Raw genomic sequence first — 11,908 nt, forward strand, 5'->3', positions numbered from 1 at the left:
CATTCGAGCATTAAAATCTCCCGCAAGCAATATTGAAGCACTAGGATATTGTTGCATGATCATATCAAGGAGTTCTCTCAGATTCTTCCAGAGAGATTCAATTTCTCTCTGAACAGATAAAGGGGGAAAGTAAATTGTAATGATTATCAAAGAATAAGTTGAAAATTGCAACCATGATGCCAATATATACTGATTAGCAGCTATCTGAGATACGCTAAGACAGTTAAGCGTTGAGGAAATTAAACAGGTTAACCCGGCCTTTGGGCGACCTTTATGTAGGCTAGGTTGAGCTTTCACTTCAAAAACAACAAAACCAGGTAGACAAATGCTCTCTTTGACCCAAGTTTCCTGAACCATAATGATATGAAAATTTGATATATAGGTTTTAACAGCAGGATCTGGCCACCGAGTTTGATTCCCCACTCCTCCACTTGCAGCGGCTGGATGACCTTGGGCAAGCCATAGTTCTGTCAGAGCTGTCCTTCAGTTCTCAAGAGAGCTCTCTCAGCCCCACCTACCTCACAGGGTGTCTGTTGTGGGGAGAGGAAGGGAAGGAGATTGCAAACTGCTCTGGGACTCTGAGTGAAGGGAGCTGGATGACCTTGGGCAAGCCATAGTTCTGTCAGAGCTGTCCTTCAGTTCTCAAGAAAGCTCTCTCAGCCCCACCTACCTCACAGGGTGTCTGTTGTGGGGAGAGGAAGGGAAGGAGATTGTAAACTGCTCTGAGACTCTGAGTGAAGGGCGGGGTATAAATCCAATCTCCTCCTCCTCCTTCTTTCTGGGTCTCCCACATTCTAGTCCAGCACTCTAACCCCTACACCACGCTGCCTCTCCAGCAGTGCAACAGCAAACGCTGAGGCATCTGCAGTGGAGCATCCACATGCCAGATTTCCCCCACATTTTCCCTGCCCCTTGCATCACCCATTCGTTCTCCCCACCATACTACCGGAGGGTTCTTAATAGGGTTTCTTAAAAAACAAAGTTGGAGACCAGTGGCACCTTTTAAGACCAACGAAGTTTTATTCAGGGTATAAGTTTTTGTGTGCACGTACACTTCTTCAGATGCAATGAAATGGAAATTATCCATACATACATATAGGTAGAAGGTGAGCAGTAAATTAGCACACAGCATAATGAAGATGTTTAACAGATTCAAGGACCAAACAGGAATAACAAGCTTAGTTTATATGGTTACCGTTTGTTTGGGTTTAATTCTGGGGGGAAACATAAATTACCAATTATCCCCCCAATAGGTCTGGGGGTGTGTGTCTGGGGCAGGGAAATTAGCACTGAGGTATGCAGGGTTAGGAAACATCTGGACTTTCCCAGTCCACACAGTAGCTACCCTGGGTATGCTGTCATTGTTCAAAGCAGGATGTAGTAATGGTTTTGGATCACAGCAAAGCTGGGGGGAAACCAAGTGGTGCACAGACGTACCCTGGTACGATATGCCATTAGCGCTCAGGCTGCACTCAACACCAATGGAACTGCACAATGCAGAAAAACATTGGGATTCTGGTCTTAAAAAGTATCATCTAGGCCTAAGGTTGCCAAGCTCCAGGTGGTGACTGGAGATCTCCTGGAATTACAACTGATCTCCAGACATCAGAGATCGTCCCCCCCCCTGAAGAAAGTAGCTGTTTTGGAGGGTAGCCTGTATAGCATTATACCCCACTGAGGTCCCTCCCAGGATCCACCCCCAAATCTCCAGGTATTTCCCAAGTGGGAGATGGCAACCCTAGTTAGGCCATGGAATAAATCAGCAGGCCCCTCTTTAAGGCATTGATCTGGCAGGGCAATCCAGCAGGTCTTCCTAGCAAATTATCGTTTTGCAGTGTTCTTTTCCTTGACCACAAGACGACAGCCAGAGGGAGGGGAGTATTCAATCCATCAAAGGTAGTTTTCTCTGGCCTAGTCTGCTAGCACTGGATCCCAATAATTGGACCCCACACAAATGACAATTCGATATCCTGATTCTTCCAGGAGGAGATTTCTCAGTAGGGCTGGCTCAGGGGCTTGTGGGGTGGGGGGAGCTGGAGAGACTGCAAAATATTAGAACAGAACTAGAGAACTATGTAGTTCTGGTCTTCTTCCTCCAAGGCAGCCTGATGCATTAAGGGGCACCCACCACTCTGTTCTTCTGAGTGCTCATCCTGGAAAAATACTTTATACACCTGCAGCTAAGGAAGGAGAAAGCCCAGTGGAGGAAAAGCCACAAGAAGAAATCTCCTGGTGACAAAACTGCAGCCAAGCCAGAGATGGAGATGGAGGCGGTGAAACAGCCCAAAGGTAAGGTGCTGCTTCTGTGGCGGGCGAGAGAGCTGCTGTGGCTTGAGCATGGGGGTTTCCCCTGGAGCTGCTACCTCTGTGGGTTGGGAAATACCTGGAGATTTGGGGGAGGGGGAGCCTGAGGAGGGCAGGGATTGGGGGCAGGAGGGACCTCCATGGGGTATAAGCCGTGGGGAGAGAGCCATTTTCTCCAGAGGAACTGATCTCTGTAACCTGGATTTCAGCTGCAATTCTGGGAGATCTCCAGCCAACACTTGGGAGGCTGGAAACCCTGGTTCCCCCGGAGGTCCTTGAAGCATAGATACTAAGCTTTTCAAAGTGAGGGGGCAGATGTGGGGAGGGTACCAGGCTTGAGCCAAGAAGTAGCCCCGGGGTGCCAAGGTTCTGTCTGTCTCTCCCACTGCCGGTGCATGATCCTTATCGACTGTCGATGTACATGGTGCTTATCTAGTTCTCTAAGCAAAAATAAAGTTTCTCTGCCCGTGCTATCAAACCTGCGGGTGGTGGACTGAGGGTGTGTTTTTTTTTTTTAAATTTTTATTTTCATTTTCCACCAAATACACGCTTCAACAATAAATACATACGTCTGTTTGATTTTCTTGGAGTCTTATCGTCCCTGTGAATTAATCCATTCATATACACGTCCCCATCTTTCCACAAACACTTTTTCATCTTTCCCTTGAAGGGTAAGACTGAGCTTATCCATCTCTGCTAAATCAAGTAGTTTACCAACTATCTCTTCTTGCTTTGGAATATACTCTTGCTTCCAAAATCTGGCAAACACCATTCTTGCTGTAGTGAGTATATATATATTATCATGTATTTGTCCCTTAATTTATAACTATCTGGCAATATATTCAATAAGACAATTTCTGGAGTCAAGTCGATATTAACATTAGTTATCCCTAGAATTATTTTCTGTATCATCTTCCAATATATCTGTACCTTTGTACATCTCCACCACATATGAAAAAACGTGCCTACGTTATTATCACATTTCCAACAATTCTTAGAGAGAGATACATTGCACTTTGCTATTTTATCCGGCGACCAATACCATCTATGATACATTTTGTAGATGTTTTCCTTATAGCTAATACTTCTCATATATTTTATCGATCTCCATGTTTTTGTCCAATTTTCTACCTTTATACTGTGTCCTATATCTTTTGCCCATGTTTCCATTATCTTGTTAGGTATACCTTCTTGTGACCTTTCATCCAGCAACATCTTATACAGTTTCTGGATCATCTTATCACTGCTTGAAGCCCAAATTTTATCTAGCTGTGATTTGCCATCGTCGAATCCCACTTTCGCGTCTTTGACATATCTAGATTGGAGTTGGGTTATTTCCCACCAGGACAGGTCTATCTTGTGTTGGGATAACAATGCCTCTCTTGATTTTAAGTTGTTATTCTTATCTAACAGCGTGTCATAGCTTTCTCTATCACCGACTTTTATAAGGGATGGTTTAATAAAAGCTTCCAATGGAGATACCCATCTTGGTGTCCTTGTGTAAAACTTTTCTCTAATCTTATTCCAGACCCATATCAGAGCCCCTCTTAGTATATGATGTTTAAAGTTATAATGTATTTTATCTTTGCCATACCACAGGTAGGCATGCCAACCCATCCTGAGATCGTGGCCTTCTAACTTCAAATTTCTAATGTTCTTAAATCCAATCCAGTCCTTAATCCAGCGTAGGGCTGCTGCCTGATAATATAGTTTCCAATCCGGAAGCCCGAAGCCACCTTTTTCCTTACACTCCTGTAGATTTTCCAGTTTAATTCTCGCTCGTTTGGGGTACCATATGTATTTTTTAATTAATTTATCTAAGTCAGAAAAGAAATGTAAATTTCTTAGCACCGGTATATTTTGTGCTAAATATAAGAATTTAGGCAGTATATTCATTTTAATTGATGCAATTCTACCCATTAGGGATATCTGTAGGTCTTTCCAGCTCTGTAAATCCTTTCTAGTGTCTTCCAATAGCTTATCATAATTATCCTTGATGAGTGTAATATTTTTCTCTGAAATTATTATTCCTAAGTATTTGAATTTTTTAACTATTTCCATATCCGTTAATTGTTGTATTTCTTTTATCATATTTGCAGTGCAATTTTTTGTTATTACTTTTGTTTTCCCCTTATTAATCTTCAACCCCGCTACTTCTCCAAATTCTTTAATTCTTTCCAGTAAATGCCCCACAGAGGCATTCCATTATAAACACAATGTCATTATAAACACAATGTCATCAGCATACGCTAATAGTTTAAATACCTCTCCTTGTACTTTAAGTCCTTGTATTAATGGGTCTTTCCTTACTACATCATTTAAAGTTTCCAGGGCAAAAATAAATAATAGTGGGGACAGCGGGCATCCCTGTCTCGTTCCCTTCTGGATTTCTATATCCGATGTCGTCTCCCCATTTATGATCATTCTCGCAGTCTGTTTAGTGTATATAGCCTTTATCATAGTCTCAAAATACTCCCCACAGTCCCAAAATTTTAATTTCTGGAATATAAATTCCCAGGATATATTATCAAATGCCTTTTCGGCATCCATGAACATTAATGCCATGCTTTTCTCCGGGTGTGTTTCATAATATTCTATTACATTTATAATTGTTCGGACATTATTTTTATTTTAATCTGCCTTTTGGGTAGAAATCTTGCCTGATCTTGATGAATGATTTGCGATAGGACTGTTTTTAACCTTGTTGCTAATATATTTGCGTAGATCTTGTAATCCGCATTCAGAAGTGAAATTGGCCTGTAGTTTTTAATATCCTTACTATCTGAATTTGCTTTGTGAATTAGTGTTATCACCGCTTGACACCAAGAATCCGGTACCTTTCCGCCCAACCTAATGCTTTGCAGTAGCTCTTTATACTGTAAACTTATTTGACCCTCAAAAACCTGGTATACCTCTACCGGAATTCCATCATTTCTGGGGTTTTTTTCTTTTTCTGTTTTTTAATGGCTTCAACTATTTCACACATCATAATTGACTCATTGAGCATATTTTTAAATTTTTCTTCAAATTTATATTTTTCTTTTTCTATTATGTATGCCTTCATATAGCTAAGGTTTTGAGGTCCCTGGTTGTACAGTTTCTTATAAAAATTTTCTATGATTAGCTTCATTTCTTTCATACCATACTGCGTCTCTCCCTTTTCATCTTTTAGGGCTAATATGCTACGTTTTTCTCGTTCTTAGTCTGTATGCCAACCATCTTGAAGGTTTGTTTGCATTGTCAAAGTAATAAAGCTTCATATATTCAATGTTTTTTGCAATTTCTTGTGTTAATATTAAATTCATTTCATGGTGTAATAGTCTTAGCCTATTTCTTCCGTCCATCGTTTCTCTTACTTTAAGTTTATCTTCTTCTATTTTAATTGATTTACATAACTTTCCGCACTTCTCTTTCTGTTTCTTCTTCCTCCACGCATCCTGATTTATGAACCAACGCCTTATGTAGGCCTTAAAAGTTTCCCATATTATATTTATCGCTATTTCTCCCTGGTTGTTTCTTTTGAAAAATTCCTTAATTTCCTCTTTTGTTTGCTTCACAGATTCTCGGTCTCTCAATAGTGCTGTATTCAGTCTCCATCTAGTCTTCTTAACCCTAGTTCTTAGTGCTAAAACCATTGGGTTATGATCCGCGAATGTTTGTGGTAGTATTTCTATCTCTGCTGTTTCCAGAATCCAGTTAGTGGGCGCCCAAATCATATCGATTCTGGACCAGCAGTTATGTCTTGCTGAAAAGAAGGTGAAATCTCTTTTCTCCAGATTTCTTGTTCTCCAAAGATCTATTAAATTATATTCCTCTGCTAGGTCTAAGAAAATTTTGGGTAGCATCTGGCTCTTACTTTTTTTCTTTCTAGTTGTTCTTTTATCCCATTCATGGTCAAAGACTGCATTAAAATCTCCCAATATGCATATATCTTTGATTTTTTGTTTTTTAAGAAACTCATAGAGTGCTTTATAAAACGGCTCCTAATTCTGGTTGGGCGCGTATATGTTTACAATTAATGTCTCTTTCTCCTGCCTCCTTATTTTTACCACCACCCATCTACCATCCTCTGAAGCATGTACCAACTCTGGAGCATATTGCTCTTTTACATATGTTACCACTCCATTTTTTTTCTTAATGTCTGTTGCAATAAATTCTTTGCCTAATCTCTTACATTTTAGAAACTTTTCCTCGTTTCTTTTTATATGGCTCTCTTGAATACATATCACATCTGCATGTATTTTATGGATTTGATGGAAAATTTTACATCTCTTTTGTGGTCCATTAAGACCATTTACATTTAAAGATAGAATTTTAAAATTTAAAAACATTTCGTGCAGCCATCTGCCTTTTTAAATTTATTTATTGCTTTTTAATCTATTTTTTTGCTTGTTGTGTCCTGTTCTTGTATCTAAATCTGTCAAAATGTGAGAAACCGCTGGTCTTGTATTCCTTTTTCCTCTTTTCGGTGTCTTTCCCCTTAGTTCTTATCCGTCTCTCTCTTTTTCCATCCCTTTATCTTCCTCTTCCTGTCTCGCATCTTCTTCACTTTCTTCCTCTTCTTCTTCATCTCCGTCGTCTTCTTCTTCTCTACGCTAAAAACCCTTTGCCAGCCCAACTCTTCTCCGTAGGATTCCAGAAAGTTCCCTATCTTAAACACAGAGTCAATCTTCTGCCTTCTGCTTGCATAGTTGAAAAGTATCCCTTGGGGATTAACCATCTAAAGGTTATTGAGTTTTTATTTAATAGATTCACAAGTGTTCTGTAAGCCTGTCTCTTTTCTCTGACCCTCCAAGGGGTCTCTTTTAGAAATTTCATTTCATTTCCTTGTATGAAAACTTTCTTCTCATTAGCAGCCCTAAGAATCTTCTCTCTCCACCCTCTTTTATAGAATTTAATGTGTGTCTCCCTTGGGGTCTTATTTCTTCGTGCGTAGGCAGAGTTCCTTCTATATACCGCCTCTGTTTCATTTACTATTTCATCTTTTGTCCCTACTTCCAACTGCTCTGCCAAGTTTTCCGCTATCATTTCTTTTAAGTCTATTTCCATTTTCTCTGGAATATTCTGGCATCTCAAAATTAACATTGCTTTTTCCATTTCCAACGAGATCACCGTTTCCTCCATTTTATCAGATTTGAGCTTCATTTGCTGCATTTCATATTCCAAGTCATTAAGCTGTTTTTCTGTTTTGTAGCTTTGGGTTGAAATTTTTTGAATTTCTTGCCTATTTTCGTTTATTTGTCTTTTAAGCTCTTGTGTCTCTGCCTTGACGTGTTCTGTTAGTAAATCTATTTTCTCATGTATTGGGTCTATTTCTCTTCTCATTGTTTCTTGCATCAACGTTATTAAATCTTTTGTTGTCAGTTGTGTTATGTTTACTGGGCTTGGTTTTAACAGGTATGTACCTATATTACTTGGGGGTGTTAGGGATGCCTTTCTGTTACCTGATGCCATGACCTTTTAGTTGTCTCAAGCAGTTTCTATCCTAACTAGTCAGTCTGCTTTCACCCTCTTTTCAGATCTTATACTAGGTTTTTGTATCAAGTTCCCACTCCGCTCTAATTCCTATTCCTAATTCTCTCAGTCTTAATTTTCTGTCAAAATTTTCTACTGTTCTCTCCCCTACAATACCTGATTACGCTTTAGTTGATTTACTTTGTATTTTAAAAGACTTTCTCTGTTGCTTTCCTATCCTAGTCACTGTCCCCCCTTTTCACTTTAAATGTCTGCTTCCAGTTCCTTATCTTTCTATTTCCGCTTATGCCACCGTGTCTCCTCTTCTCTCTCGTGCCGTTCTGTTCCTTTTTAGTCTTTCACTGTTCACTGTCACTGTCTCTGCGTGCGTCTAGCCTTCGTTCTTTCCGTCCTTATTTTCAGCTCCTTGCGTGTTGCCGTCTCTGAGCGCCGCTCCCGTCAGCAAAGAACCGCCTCTCTGTTCTTCCCCTCGTCGCAACGTCACCACGTCTGCTGGCGTTTCTTCCGCTCCTTCGTTGGCTCCGCCTTCCCCCTCTGCTGATCTCCACACCGATAGCAATGGCGGCGTTAAAGGGACCCAGGCTCTCTTCAGACCGGAGCCGCTTCAACTGGAAAAAAAAACAAGGACAAACCCAATGATTCAAGTGCGTTTTAAAATTTTACCACAAATGCTCACTTCTGGCCTTCTTTATTCACCTTTTCCCGTGTTTCTCATAGCCCCTCTACTCTTTCACAGTTTCCTCTAAGCGGCCATTTAAACGGGGCATTCTTTCCCCGCTTTCCTTCTGGCTTTACCTATTTCTCCTTTGCTCCACCCGTTAATTCCCCCCTCAGTTACTGTAAGAGATATGTTTCAGTTTTATACTTAGCTTTAAGTTTCCTTTCCTTCTGTAGCGTTCCCTCTGCGACTCCACCCGTTCGCTCCATCCCACTTGCGCTCGGCGTCCCCGAGCCTCGTATTGCCGCCCGCTTCAGGGTTGAGGCTTACACTTTTCAGGTTTTGCCGACCCCTCCAAATGTAGCCCAAGACACCCCTTGCCGAGCTCTCTCTTCTTGAGAGCTGTTTGAAACGATCATAAACGTTTAGATGGCAAGAAAGTTTGTTGTTTGAAGAGTGCTGCTCTCTGCAGCTCCTTCCCTCGCGGTAACCGGAACCAGAACCGTGGACTGAGGTGTTGAAACAGTGCCGGAACAGGCTGAGCCAAGAGGTCCTCGCAGTATGTGGCGGCCTTGCATCCGCTGCCATGGTTGCTGCGTCCCGGGTCTGAGCCAATCGGAACCTGTGGTGCTGCCAGGACTGCAGGGGCTGCTTAACTCAGCTTGGCCCTGGCTCCTAGCAACTCACCAGGGGGCTATGGCATCTCAGGAAAGCTCCTGGATAAGTGACTGGGTCCCTCTCTGAAGTGAAAGGTCTGCCTCTGTTGAAACTGACTGTGAGAAGGGACACAATGAGAGCATCAGGAGGGTTGCCAGCTCTGGCCTGGGAATTCCTGGAGATTTGGGGGTTGGAGTGGGGTTTGAGGAGGGGCCTCAGCAAGGCTGTAGTGCCATCGAGTCCACCGTCCAAGGCAGATTGTTTTCTCCAGGAGGATTGATCTCTGTTGATTGAGATCAGCTGTAATGTCTTGGTATCTCCTGGCCTCACCTGGAGGATGGCAACCTTAGGCAGCAGAGGAATGCTTAGTCTCTTGGTGCTTCTTCTCACAGCTGTCTTGTATTCCCTTTTCTGGCTTATGCTACTGTAGCGGGAATTCTGAGAGACAGACCACCAGGGAGTCAGCAAGGAGAATCAACAGTTATTTATATAAGAGCGCGGTACAGCCGAAAGCACCTCTCAGGGCACTTTCAAAACAGGGCATGTACACCGAATGCAGGGAGGGACTGACTTATATAGTCCACAGAGTACAGAAAAAAATATTTTCCTGGTTATTTCTTATAACATTAGCATGCAAGATGATTACAGACATTGACCATGAAGTCTGAAGCATTGTGTTCTTTTTCAGAACCACAAACATCCTTGGAAGGTCTCATGTCCCTTGTGGGTAAGCTACGAGATTTCCCGTTATCAGCCAGGTGTTAACTTTCTTCATGACAGAATAACAAGCAGAGTTCAGCACATCCTTAGTAACAGCCTGGCAATGCGTAATATGGCCATGCAATCTTGTGTGTTCCGCAAAGGCTCTATTTCTCGTCTCTGGTTCTCCTATTTGCAAAAGCTATGTTCCCGTAACGGTTTGCAAAAGCAAATGTGTTTCCCTAATGGAATGGCCTTATAATGCAAGCAAATTGCAGGTAAATTGCAGGTAAATGCTTCACTCCCCCCTGTATGGACCCCGACCTTATAATGCAAGCAAATTGCAGTTAAATTGCAGGTAAATGCTTCACTCCCCCTGTATGGACCCCGACCCAAAGGGGAGGGCGTCCGATCTATAATTCGGTGCAGTCTACAGCAAGGTGAGAACAAGCCAAGTGCGTTTTGTCTTGGGGACAGGCTTACCAGGGGTCCAGTACCATTTACCCCTTAAACCGTTCAATCTGTGGCAGTAGACCTGCTGGCGCTCAGGAGCACATAAAAACATGAGCTTAACAGGAACTGTATCAGGGGGCATGATAGCCTGCACTGCTCGGTTAACCATGCCTCGGATGACAGGGATGAGGTAAGGAAGGAGCAGTAGCGCCCCAAAAGCCAGAGCAATAAGAAACAGAATACGCTTCAAGTCCCCAAACATCCCAGCAAACCAACCTTCAGTTTCCAGAATTCCAGACCATGTTTCCAGAATTCCAGACAGAATAACAAGCAGAGTTCAGCACATCCTTTGTAACAGCCTGGCAATGCGTAATATGGTCATGCAATCTTGTGTGCTCCGCAAAGGCTCTATTTCTCATCTCTGGTTCTCCTATTTGCAAAAGCCATGTTCCCTTAATGATTTGCAAAAGCAAATGTGTTTCCCTAATGGAATGGCCTTATAATGCAAGCAAATTGCAGGTAAATGCTTCACTACTGTTTAGTTTTCTTGTGTTGGGTTTTTTTAAAAATGCTGTCAATGGGCTTCCAAAAAGGGGAATTACTGTTTGGGGGTGCTTATTAACGTAACGCAGGGGTCCCCGACCTTTCTGAGCCTGCAGACACATTTGGAATTCTGACACAGTGTGGTGGGCGCAGCAACAGAACGGTTGCCACAAAATGGCTGCCACAGGAGGCGGGGCCAGACACAAAATAATTGCCACAGTGTAACTTCAGTGACGTAGTGCAGCAGGTCCTCGTGCTGAGGAGGCTGTCGCCACCAAAGTAATGTTTGTTTTTTTAAAATCTGCATAGCCAATCAGAAGCCTTGTTGGGCAGAAGCCCTACTGGGCCCGGCCCACTTGTTAACACTAAAAACATTTGGTGGGTGCCAGAGACGGTGTAGGCAGGCTCCATGGTGCCCACAGGCACGATGTTGGGGACTCCTGGTAGGCCTTTGCATAAAGAAGGTCCTGGAGCCAATCCCTGGCCCCTCTCAGGAGCAAAGGGTAGCTAGCGCTGGGATTCTCTGCAAAGGGAAGATTGGCTGCCCCATCTGCCCTGACTGAGATGGATCAATGCTCTGGCTTGGGGAGGAATTGGCTTCGGCTTCTTTTCATCTGATAATCCCCAGCTACAATTTTCCTGCAGGTGCTGAGCTGGTGGAAAAGAAGGTGTCAAGCACAAAGCTCGAGGCAGCTCTTGGTGATGTAAGTGTATCTCTGTGCCCTGCTTAGCTCTACAGTCTTTATATACAAGATTCACCTCCTCCAGAAAAGCACTTTAGAGAGCAACCAACAAGATTTTTTTTTTGGGGGGGTAATAAGCTTTCAAGAGTCACGGCTCCCTTGGTCATATTTGACTCTCAAAAACTTAGTAAAAGGTAAAGGTTTCCCTTGCTTGAAAGCCAGTCAAATCCGACTCTAGGCTCATCTCCGTTTCCAAGCTGAAGAGCCAGCGCTGTCACATGTGGCCGGCATGACTAGATGCCGAGGCGCATGGAACGCTGTTACCTTCCCACCAAAGCGGTACCTATTTATCTACTTGCAATTTCTTGCTTTCAAACTGCTAGGTTGGCAGGAGCTGGAACCAGAGACGGGAGCTCACTCCATCATGCGGCACTCG

General features: G+C 42.9%; 1 protein-coding gene across 1 annotated transcript in view; it reads right to left on the minus strand.

The window, feature by feature from the left end:
* The window catches only part of LOC107120627 (zona pellucida sperm-binding protein 4-like), a 44,070-nt gene extending 32,870 nt beyond the window's left edge, over positions 1 to 11,200 (minus strand). Inside the window, exons 1-3 of the mRNA XM_015423361.1 lie at positions 11,132 to 11,200; positions 9,425 to 9,532; positions 8,330 to 8,387 (exon numbers count right to left, since the gene is read on the minus strand). Of these exons, the coding sequence (XP_015278847.1) occupies positions 8,330 to 8,387; positions 9,425 to 9,532; positions 11,132 to 11,200 (235 nt within the window). The remainder of the gene's footprint in view (positions 1 to 8,329; positions 8,388 to 9,424; positions 9,533 to 11,131) is intronic.
* Positions 11,201 to 11,908: the final 708 nt, after the last annotated feature.

The sequence above is a fragment of the Gekko japonicus genome, unplaced genomic scaffold, assembly GCF_001447785.1.
Source record: "Gekko japonicus isolate JY-2015 unplaced genomic scaffold, Gekko_japonicus_V1.1 scaffold1634, whole genome shotgun sequence".
NCBI classification, from domain to species: Eukaryota; Metazoa; Chordata; class Lepidosauria; order Squamata; family Gekkonidae; genus Gekko; species Gekko japonicus.